At 37.2% G+C, this 12,069-nt stretch overlaps 2 protein-coding genes and 1 long non-coding RNA gene across 3 annotated transcripts in view; 2 read left to right on the forward strand and 1 right to left on the reverse strand.

Annotated features, from left to right (window-relative positions):
* The window catches only part of LOC134806523 (uncharacterized), a 496,946-nt gene that overhangs the window by 364,949 nt on the left and 119,928 nt on the right, over nt 1-12,069 (forward strand). The window lies entirely within an intron of this gene.
* LOC134806481 (ribose-5-phosphate isomerase) lies at nt 2,509-5,001 on the forward strand. The gene has a single exon (XM_063779750.1). The coding sequence runs from the start codon at nt 2,556-2,558 to the stop codon at nt 3,336-3,338; it is 783 nt and encodes a 260-aa protein (XP_063635820.1). The 5' UTR covers nt 2,509-2,555; the 3' UTR covers nt 3,339-5,001.
* On the reverse strand, nt 5,480-8,225 carry LOC134806482 (uncharacterized). The gene is made up of 3 exons (XM_063779752.1): nt 8,075-8,225; nt 7,486-7,852; nt 5,480-5,788 (listed from the first exon to the last, which is right to left on the reverse strand). Exons 1-3 carry the CDS (start codon nt 8,087-8,089, stop codon nt 5,625-5,627), a joined length of 546 nt encoding a protein of 181 aa, XP_063635822.1. The 5' UTR covers nt 8,090-8,225; the 3' UTR covers nt 5,480-5,624.

Genomic DNA, 12,069 nt, shown 5'->3' on the forward strand with positions numbered 1-12,069 from the left:
CAATTATTATAACATAAAATTGTTAGTAAAATTAAGGATTTTGTTGTTATTGAGTTTGCTTTTTGTCATAATGTTTCTTACTTTACTATTGAAGAAATTGATTTGACTAGTAGTAAACTTTAATTTAAAAATTCATTCTATATCATTTTATGTAAATTTGGGAAAAAAGGTGTTTGAGAACGTTTCATTACCATTAACCAATTAAACTTAATTGTAAAATCCACAGTGTCTCGGGTAAAGAAAATAGTCTCAATGTGTACAATTATTATTCTATTAAATAAACATACCTAACAAAAGTAACAATGATAAGTATAATATAAAGTAAAGTAAAGTCCTTAACAGTCTTTTGTCAGGAGGCAACAAAGTGCGCGCCTTCAACGCCTGGGTAATGCCCCTACTCACTTACTCCTTTGGCACACTAAGGTGGACTCAGACCGAGCTGGACGCCCTGGATCGGAGGGTCCGGTCACTGCTCACCACACATCGCATGCTACACCCACGCTCGTCAGTTATGAGATTGTACATCCCACGGAAGTGTGGAGGCCGAGGCTTCCTAAACGCCAAGGATCTCCACAACCGCGAGGTGTACAATCTCAGGAATTATTTCCTTAACAACGAGTGTGGGATGCATCGTGATGTGGTGGCAGTAGACAGGAACCTCACGCCGCTCTCCTTGGCAAATGAGAACTGGCGCAAACCTGTGGTACTAAGTACTGCGGATCGCAAGGCGGCATGGGAGAGTAAGGTGCTACACGGGCGGTTCTACAAGGCCCTCACGGGACCCGATGTGGACCTGCTCGCGTCAGTGAACTGGTTACGATTCGGGGACCTCTTCGGAGAAACCGAGGGTTTTGCCTGTGCAATTGCGGACGAAGTGATGATGACGAACAACTATCGGAAATATATCCTGAAGGACGGTACGGTCGACATTTGTCGGGCATGCCGCCGTCCCGGAGAGTCACTCAGGCATATCATTTCCGGTTGTTCTCATCTTGCTAACGGCGAGTACTTGCACAGACATAATCTCGTAGCCAGGATTATTCACCAGCAACTTGCTCTTCTGTATGGCCTTGTGGACCGCGAAGTACCGTACTACAAGTACTTACCTGCGCCTGTTCTCGAGAATGGTCGTGCCACGCTCTATTGGGATCGATCTATCATCACTGACAGGACTATTGTCGCCAATAAGCCTGACATCGTGCTGATAGACCGATTGCAGCGCCGGGCCGTGCTCGCCGACGTCACCATCCCCCATGATGAGAATCTCGTGAAGGCCGAGAAGGACAAGTCCAGTAAGTACCTAGACTTGGCTCACGAGATAACCGCCATGTGGGATGTTGATTCGACGATCATTGTCCCGATAGTCGTTTCAGTGAACGGTCTAATAGCGAAGAGTCTCGACCAACACCTAGAGAGACTCTCGCTGGGTGGTTGGATCAAGGGTCAGATGCAGAAGGCGGTAATTTTGGACACGGCGCGTATAGTACGTCGGTTCCTCACTCTGCGGCCCTGACCACCGGCAGCTTGGGCCAAGCCCCGCTGCCGGCGGCAATCTAGGTTAGGTTTTTTATAATGTGTTTATATGTATTTTATATTGTTTTGTAAATGTTTTTATATTTTACTTTTATATTCATATTATAAATAACCTAACTTAAGAGGAGAAATAAATAAGGAGAAGTATAATATAATATCTTTTATTTACATAACTAAATGTGAAAACTTTTTACTTCGGTAGCGAGTACATTACCACATAGAACTCACTGAAATGATTTGCACCTTCTGTCAAACATCTTATTCTTTGATATTTCTTTTTCTTAGAAGTTTTACGCTTCGCGCCATATTCTCTGTTTGCCGTCGTGTTGTGGTGGTATCACTGATTTACCAAATTCACGCGCAAGTGACAAACACTAGCCGTCTCTTTTTTACTTAGGTATTCTTTTAATTGTGCCATCTCTTTTACGCATTTGCGTATGAGTTTGTAAACAAATTGTAACTAATGCTGCCGTGACGGTGGCAGCATTGGTTTGCATCATTTTTTTCGCTTGATATGTTAGTGTATAGCATATCTAGTATAAAAGATCATAGGTTCCCACATTATCCTAACTTAGGAATAGTTTTTTATCAAAACTATAATTCCACAAAGTGTGACCAGCCCAAGATTTTTTGAATTTCCCGTCAAAAATTTGTGTAAAATTTCAGTAGCCAGACTCTAATATGGTATCCCCGCGGTTATGACGTCATCTATGTCTATCCCTTACGGGCGCACGCGGTAGGCCACGTCTAGAGAATCCTACCGTCTATGGGAGAGGCCTTTTATTGGAATGGGTTTCGGTTTTTTGAACGCATCTTAACTAACATTAACATTGACAGCAATGATTGACAAAAGTACGCGACAAGGGCAAACAAGCTTATGTCGCAACGCACAACCTTATGTTTATCGTTTATATGGTGCATTTTCCCCTGCAGGATAGGATACCTACCACGTGGTTAAAGTTTCATATTTTTTGCTCTGTTTACCGTAAGGTATTCAAAAAAACATTCCTTAAATACATTTTATGTTACTAAAGAATATTATAGTGACATTGGTAAAGTTCCAGGTCAACGTATCTAGTTTTAGTACAAAAATAAACATGTCCTTAGAAAAAGCAAAACAAGTGGCAGCGTACAGGGCGGTAGACGAGTTTGTGACGAATAATTCTGTCTTCGGCGTCGGCAGCGGATCGACAGTTGTATACGCCGTGCAGCGCCTCGCAGAACGAGTAGAGACTGAAAAGCTGAAGGTGACTTGTATCCCTACATCATTCCAAGCCAAACAGCTCATTCTCAAGCATAACCTATTCCTCGGAGAACTCGACACAAGCCCTCGCATTGATGTTACCATTGATGGAGCGGATGAGGTGGATGCCAACATGACCTTGATAAAAGGAGGGGGAGGTTGTTTACTACAAGAGAAAATTGTGGCTTCCTGTTCCAAAAAAATGATAGTTATTGCCGATTATACTAAAGACTCTTCTAAACTTGGAGATAGATATAAAAAAGGGATCCCAATAGAAGTTATTCCTATGGCTTATGTTCCTATTAGAAACAAAATTGTGGATCTGTTTGGAGGAGAAGTGAAATTACGCAGTGCTGTCGCCAAGGCAGGGCCTGTTGTGACTGACAATGGAAACTTCATTCTAGACTGGATGTTCACCAATCAAGACTTGGACTGGGATCATGTCAACAAAACCATCAAGATGATACCTGGAGTAGTTGAGACAGGGTTATTTGTGAACATGTGTCAGAAAGCTTACTTTGGACAACCCGAGGGGAATGTTGTTGAGAGATCTGCTGCATGAAATTAGATTTTTTTTACATTTTAATATAGTACTTTTTGTTTCTGAGCAAGCACATGGCTAATGATAATTATATCAGTTTTAAGTGTAGGATTAAGAACAAAACCATTTCATCGGGTGACAAGCAAAACTCACTAAGTACTATCAAAAAATTAAAGTAACATTGCACTTTATTACACTTGTAACACGGTTTATTGTCCAATAATTTCAATGATGTTAGTGACTTTTGCTTGTCACCCGACAATTTATTCATAAGTACACAAGTCAAAAACAAAATTATATATGGCTGAAAATGCTGTTATGTTTTAGTGCAAATATGTATATTTTGCATAAATTATCAAATTTAATATAGTATATATTATTTGATATGAAATTCTTTATCCCTAATAATAAATATGTATTTATATTTTTTTATACTCCAATGAGTATCAATTTTGTAGTTTACATGTTTCAATGTGGCAGCAATCTTACATAGTTTTAACAGCTTAGAACTTTAAGTATTTCATGGCACTGTTGCTGAGGTCTAAGATAATGCTGAATGATGGCAGTGTGTATTCTATCCTTAACCACAGCAACACTTAATATATGCTGATCGAAACTGTCTGCTGTTTCAATTCAATCAGTAGTACTTGGTAGTACCAATCAAGTAATTAATAGCTGTGTAATTTGTCAAATATTTTGGAAAGCTGCTTTGTTATATACTTATGGATGTTAGTAAAGTTTGAAGAGTTATTTATCTATAATAAATTCTCAGATAAAAATCTTGCCTTCATATTCAAGTGTGCTAGCCAAACTAGGTGGCACTATTATGGTTATATAGTGGTAACTGAATTCTGAAATGACAACGAGAACTCCTGTATTCTGGATGTACAGTGACATCTATGTTAGGTAATGAATTAGCAGCACTATTTTTTCTTAGGTTTTATACCATGTCTTATGTGGTCATATAAGTTGCTTCAATAATCTGCTGCTGTTTATAAAATGTAGCTAAGGGCCACCCCACACTAGCGTCTCCCAAGCGTAGGCGTTTACTAAACTCTATGGCTGCTGCTCAACGCAATATTGGCGCAACTGCGCAGCGACGTCATTTTCCATAGCGACTAGACGCCGACGCTCAAGACGCTAGTGTGGGGTGGCACTAAAAGTTTAAAGTAGGATGATTTACTGTTTATTATTGTTATAAAATAAATGCTCAACATCAGGTGCCATATATTTTATTCTACATTTTCACCTATACAGGAAACATTGAAAACAATGCATTTACGAAATAAACAATATAAGGTGATATAAGTTTGTTCCTTCCGATCTGGTAAGATTAGTACTTACTTAGTTACAAATGTTATTATTTATAGCTTAAAATATCTTAAATTTAACAATCAAATGACTAACATGGAATGTTTTAAGTACTTGCATGTGTTTTCTATGTATGATTTGAAAACATGCATTTCTAAATTATATAATTATCCTGGTTGATGTAAGTCTAGTGAAACTAACCGTGACCGTGACCGTGAATCATTCAAAACCTATATAATTAAGTAAGTAAGTATGCCAAATTTGTAAGAGTTACATAAATAAATTTGTTCCTAAAATGAGAAGGTGAATCCTTATTTATCATTATTATAATAATTCGATCGTTTGATATTACAAAACTTATTTATTCTTATGCTGATAGTCTTTGGTTATTAATTATTAAAACTAAGGTGCAGTTTTATAAAGGCTCATTGGATCTTGAATATCTTGATAGAGATATACTAAATCACTAATCTGTTCAGACTCGAGGCTTCAGAGATTTTAACAAAACCAAGCCAAAAAAATGGCTCAAAAGTTGACAGAATCCTTTAATAGAAAAGTTCTATAGATTAAACTACTCATTTAAAACAAAGATTCATTTGTCCTGTGCTTATAATATGTTAAATATGTATCATTATTCATTCCTTTCCAACACTTATATAAAAATATAGGTAACTATACCAATTACTTGTTGCAAGTTTTTTCTCCAAGGCGCCATTCATTTGTCTTTGATAGCATAAGAGTGTGGAAGTAAATTTTAAATGACATACTTTCATAGAAATAAAAAAAATATCGCGTCTTTGTAATCTTCCGTAAGAACTATGAAAACCCCCTCCCACCCCCTTGTAAGAAAAAATAAGACTTCGATCCCTCCTAAATCGTCTTACGTAATAAATGAACGGCGCTTACACTGCTACAATTCATTATCCCTTTGAAGAATATAATTTGTGCTTCCAAGAGTCGGTAAGTATGAAAAATAGGCCGAATTACTTTAGTGAACTAATAAAGACTAGTTTTCTTCATGATGCGTAAGAATTCATCTTGGTTGATTTCCCCGTCGCCGTCCCTGTCTGCTTCATCTATCATTTCATGCAGCTCTTCATCAGTTAGATTTTCTCCAAGTTCCCTTGCCACTCTCTTTAAGTTCTTGAAAGAGATTTTACCTGGAATTGTATGAAGTAAATTGTAGATTTTATTTACACAATTACATTTTTTTACTGAATTTAATAAATTAAAAATATGGTTAAAAAAACCGGTCAAGTGCGAGTCGGACTCTCGCACGAAGGATTCCGTACCATTACGCAAAAAACGGCAAAAAAAATCACGTTTGTTTCATGGGAGCCCAACTTAAATATTTAATTTATTTTGTTTTTAGTATTTGTTATAGCAGCAACAGAAATACATCAACTGTGAAAATTTCAAGTGTCTGGCTATCACGGTTCATGAGATACAGCCTGGTGACAAACAGACGGACAGACAGCGGAGTCTTAGTAATAGGGTCCCATTTATACCCTTTGGGTACGGAATCCTATAAAAGTTAAAAATAAAATTTAATTAATAAATGTAACAACAATGAAAGTGTAAAAATAACAAAAACGCATGAAATAAAGGCTATTACTATTACTACTACGGAATCCTAAAAAGATGTTACTATGTGCCATAAAATATTGCCAAAAATATAACAGAATGCAGATTTTCATTTTTAGAAGCATGTTTGATGTAGGATAGCTTGTAAATAGTAGGGATGTACCGACTAGTCGGGAAAGCCGACTATCCGGCCTCATTTGTAGTCGGCGATTAGTCGGCCACAACGTGGACAAAATTCTAACTATGACCGACTTAGAGGAGATGGGTCAAACTCAAAACCATGTTCAGTACTTTCCTGTGGACATACCCAAAAGTTAAGAGCTATAAAGATTAATTTTCTTATTTAACCCTTATCCACGTGAAAAGGTCCTCCTTTTATTTAGAGAACTATGATAAAATCATTATTTACATGCCCACAAGCTGTTAACTATTGCCCACAGGAGAGAAAACTAGTGTGTTCGCGCGAACTGTACATTTTTCTGACCCAGATACATATTAATGACATAAAATGGCCTTGGCCCATTACTCACTTCACACTTGCTGAGAAGTGTATCGGATGTCGAAGAGAATTAATGAACACTGTATGGCCCAGACATTGCACTTTGAAGAAGCAGACATTGTCTATTTATTACTGAGCTCATACTTTTGGTGCCATTTCTGTAATTATTGTGTTTATGACCATTTTCCAAGCAATGAATGTGAGGTTTGTAAATGAATAATTTTTTTGTGTATGTTTTTCAATAATTGTAACATAATAATGATTATTTTAATTCTCATAAGTAACACTGTTGCATAAGCTTTTCACCTGTTTCACCCAAATTCCTATTTAGGGTGCTTACAAAAACTGTTGTTCAAAATATTGACCGTGTGGTCGCTTTCTTATGTCTGATTGTCCCGTCGTCATATGAAATATAGCCTTAGGATTTATTTATTTATAGTGCATCTGAATCGAACTTAATCTAAACTAATGATCTGGCCGACTAGCCGACTAATCGGCCATTCGAGCGCCGATTAGTCGGCTAGTCGGCCAAATCAATAGTCGGTACATCACTAGTAAATAGTATCCGAACAAAACCGCTGAAACCGGAGGTTCAGTTCTGCTCCAGGTTTGGCCAAGACATGGATTTTTAGCCGAAACTGTAACACTGATCAGCCACTACTTGCTTATCTTATTGGAATGCATGTAGGTTAATATGAAATTGTAACCATGTGCGTCTGTTGCCATCTTTGGCAGTCAAAGTATTTAAATTGTCACAGGCTAAATAGAACTCACCAGTTTCGTCATCATCAAACAGTTTGAAAGCTTTCATGATTTCTTCCTTTGTATCCTTCTCTGCCATCTTCACTGTCATCAACTCCAGAAAATCTTCAAATGATACTTTGCCATCAGATTTATCAATTTCCGCGATCATCTTTTTGATTTCCTCTTTTCTAGGTTCAAAACCAAGGGCTCTGATTGCAACTTTTAACTCCTTTGTATCAATTTTTCCAGTATTTTCTGTGTCAAATAAATCAAATGCTTCTTTTATGTCCCTTCTTTGTTCTTCAGTGAGCTCAAACTTGGGCCCCGATTTCTTCCGAATGCCTCCTGGTGGAGCATTACTAGCTCCAACTTTTTTCTGAGTTGTTACTGCCGTTGTCTGAAATCAATATGAACTACAATGAAATTCCAGTAATAGCATTTAGCATATACGGGTGTTATCTTTAAATTATAAAAGTAGGATAATAAATATTAAACGTAGGCATGACAATTAATAGTTATTTAGCTACAACATTCGTTTCTATATTATGTACAAGGAAATAATTATAGACGACGTGATCAAATGTAAATGATAACAGAACTATATTGAATATTCACTTACCATTGTTTGTACCATTTAAGAACGGGGCACAACTTTAATTACCTGTAATATCTGTCTTTTTCAGATAATTATAATAATTATGATTTAGTTTAGTATGTTATATTTTTAATTTTAATCTAGGAATAAATATAAACGGTCCGAGTTGTCAATAATTGATCCCGTCTTTTTAAGCACAGGAAAAAACAGCGAAACAAAGTTGTTTCTTGTAATTCATAGATAAAAATAAGCAGTTGTTACCGTAACTCAAACAGCTGAACATGTGGCAACAGAAGGCCCCAACGTTATCTGAGGGGCTACCGCGAAAACCGAAATTCGCAAATTGCGGGGATCTTTCTCTTTTACTCCAATGAAGGCGTAATTAGAGTGACAGAGAAAAATGCCCGCAATTTGCGAACTTCGATTTTCGCGGTTATAGCCCTGTTCACTTTGACGGCGCAGCAACTAGTATCACTTCTCCTTCCTCGCTCTTTTAAAAATGCCATTTGTCAAAAAAGGACAACCATACTGTTGACAAGATGAACTTGACAAAGTGTTGCCTTTTTTGGTGCATCCAAGCTGTGTATATGTGCGTAAAAACGTGTATGTGTGCTCTTTTAGGGATGTGAAAAATCGATTTTAATCATGTTATATATCGATAAACGCTACACAGCGGAACGAAATAGCTATTAATTGAAGCTTCAATATCTTCGTTAAACATAAACATAATTGAAATGCTAATGAATAATAAATATATTAGAATATAATAAAATAATTCAATTATTGCGGAACACATATTTTAGTAGGTATTTTTATGTATTTTAATTAAATATCTGAACTTTCCCTTGGTTCCCTGCTGGGGCGTGACGATAAAATTGTGATCTGATAACCACAATAAAGAATAAAAGCGTTTTTGTTCATTTTAGGTATCGTTAAACCTTTGAAGTAAAATTAAAATTGCAAGAAATGATAGTCGATAGTTTATCGATATGACTTTATCGACATGGCTACAGCAAGGTGGTGTTAAATTGTTAATCGTACACTAAACAAAAGTGGTAACAGTGACAGCTCGCTGAGACGGAATCTCTATATATTATAAATTTATGGTGGCAACATTGACCCGATTGATGCGAGGCCCCGAGGCCCCAACGTTTTCTGTTCTCTTTGACGGCGCAGCAACTAGTATCATTTCACTCTCCTCGCTCTTTTAAAAATGCCGTTTGTCAAAAAAGGACAACCATACTGTTGACAAGATGAACTTCAAATCAAAGTGTTGCCTTTTTTGGTGCATCCAAGCTGTGTATATGTGCGTAAAAACGTGTATGTGTGCTCGTTTAGGGATGTGATAAGTCGATTTTAATCATGTTATATATCGATAAACGCTACACGGCGGAACGAAATAGCGATTAATTGAAGCTTCAATATCTTCGTTAAACATAAACATAATTGAAATGCTAATGGATAATGAATATATTATAATGTAATAAAATAATTCAATTATTGCGGAACACATATTTTAGTAGGTATTTATGTATTTTAATTAAATATCTGAACTTTCCCTTGGTTCCCTGCTGGGGCGTGACGATAAAATTGTGATCTGATAACCACAATAAAGAATGAAAAGCGTTTTTGTTAAGTAAAATTAAAATTGCAAGAAATGTCGATAGTCGACATAGTAAATCGACGAGTAAATCGACTTTTCACATCCCTAAAAGAGCACACTAAATATACGTTTTTACGCACACATACACAACTTGGGTCTACCTAAAAAGGGGACACCTGGATTTGAAGTCCATCTTGTCAACAGTATGGTTGTCCTTTTTTGACAAACGGCATATTTAAAAGAGCAAGGAGAGAGAAATGATACTAGTTGCTGCGCCGTCAAAGAGAACAGAGGGCCTACCGCGAACCATGTTTAACGTGTTGCCTCCCTGTCACACTTACGTACGAATTTATAAGTGCGACAAAGAGGCAACACTTCGGACGTGGTTCGCGGTAGGCCCTCAGAAAGCGTCGGGGCCTTGATCTAAGTATATTTATATCTATGGATTGATGTGTGCTTGATTGACCAATGGCAAGAGACCCTTTGACAAGTGTTGCCGGTTTAGACGTTATTTAGGCGCCATAAAAAATACTATTATTATTCCGAATATGAAATTATTAGTTAGACCAAGAAATAAAAAGTCTACATCGATTTTGATAGCGCAATGCACTTGCATAATAACACTTGTTATTTATACGTCATAATTTCATAGAAGATTGACGTTTAAAATAACACTTGCACTACGTATGCTACCAAAATCGTTGTAGACTTGGTCTAACTCTAGCATTTTTAGGGTTCCGTACCCAAAGGGTAAAACGGGACCCTATTACTAAGACTCCGCTGTCCGTCCGTCCGTCTGTCACTAGGCTGTATCTCGTGATCTGTGATAGCTAGACAGCTGAAATTTTCAGATGATGTATTTCTGTTGCCGCTATAACAACAAATACTAAAAACAGAATAAAATAAAGATTTAAGTGGGGCTCCCATACAAAAAACGTGATTTTTGACCGAAGTTAAGCAACGTCGGGCGGGGTCAGTACTCGGATGGGTGACCGTTTTTATAGATAATGGTACGGAACCCTTCGTGTGCGAGTCCGACTCGCACATGGCCGGTTTTTTTTATATTCATGATGGCGATTCTCGTCAAGAATTACGTGGAATATTCATTGACTTATATGTACTACGTAAATCAATGGGAATATTCATACCTACTTGATTGCTTGACAGCACTAATGATTTGATTCATATGGGACGGGGCAAAAGTGCTAACACACGTAGTATTCCATAAGAGGCATCGACCCTTCTGCCAAGGAACCAATGTAATACCATCTGGTCTTTTGCCATCCAAACGGCACAATCCCAGAGGTTCCAGGACCAAATTAGTTCCGAAAAGCTCATTGATACGAGTCTGCGTTTGAACTCGCGACCTCCGGATTGAAAGTCGCAAGCTATTACAGCTAGGCTACCAATGTTCTTCTTTGATTCTATAATATATTATTAAGGTAAGAAAAAAATCAAATTTAAAGCTCAAATCAATTTTATTGAAAAAGTACACCTAAATCATAAATAAGTTTAAATAATGTGTAGGTACTCGCTACGAGCGTAGCTTAATGAAAGCATAACGTCGGCCTAAGTCGCAAACCTCGTAACTCCATTTCAAGGAAATTAGTAATTGCTACCTTGGATAACAATACTTACTAGTCGCAAACCTCGTAACTCCCCCGGAGGAGTTACGAGGTTTGCGACTTAGGCCGACGATAAGACTTCTAAATAAAAAGTTATACCTAAACACACCCAACTTGTCAGTAGAAAAAGGCGTCAAATTCAAATTTTCAAATTCCAGTTAATCGCGCCTACATTTTTGAAGTGAAAACTTCTTTAGCGGCGCTTTTTGTGATGGGGAAAAAATGTTAAACTCGCAACAGGTGTCACGTGACCGTAAGACGTAAGACGGACACGACCTGATCGAAAAACTGTTACAATGTCATTGGGTTTTTCTTTATTGATTTAAATGCCATCTAGTGAGTTTCCTTCTAACTGGTACCAATATAACTCGAGTACTAACAGTGATGTGCTTAGGGGTTTCAAGTAATGCGACGAAATAACGCTAGATGGCGTTAACCTCAATAGGCCTGTTGCAAGTAACAAAGAATCATGGAAATAATGGTTTCAACGAAACATATATGTTAATATGATTCTAAAAAATGGCCCAATATCAGTATAAACTGAAGGATTATTAATATATTCAATAAAATAAAAGTGCATAATTCTCCAATCGGCCATTTTTACTGAAACGCCAATCAGAAACGTTCCAAACAGTGACGTCATCAATCCATAACATATTTCTTAGAGCAACATAGACAACCTCATTGACCGAAACCTATACGTGGGCACCAAAGAGTTCGAAAGGTGCAAAAAAAATGTTATTTCGCCACTAAACATTTATTACGTCCAAAAAATATTATTACACGATATA

This window comes from Cydia splendana, chromosome 3 (genome assembly GCF_910591565.1).
Source record: "Cydia splendana chromosome 3, ilCydSple1.2, whole genome shotgun sequence".
NCBI lineage: Eukaryota > Metazoa > Arthropoda > Insecta > Lepidoptera > Tortricidae > Cydia > Cydia splendana.

Coding starts and splice junctions, on each gene's coding strand:
- LOC134806481 (XM_063779750.1), top strand. CDS start 2,556: ATGTTACTAAAGAATATTATAGTGACATTGGTAAAGTTCCAGGTCAAC.
- LOC134806482 (XM_063779752.1), bottom strand. Junction 5,789..7,485: donor GTTTGATGATGACGAAACTG/GTGAGTTCTATT, acceptor ATACAATTCCAG/GTAAAATCTCTTTCAAGAAC.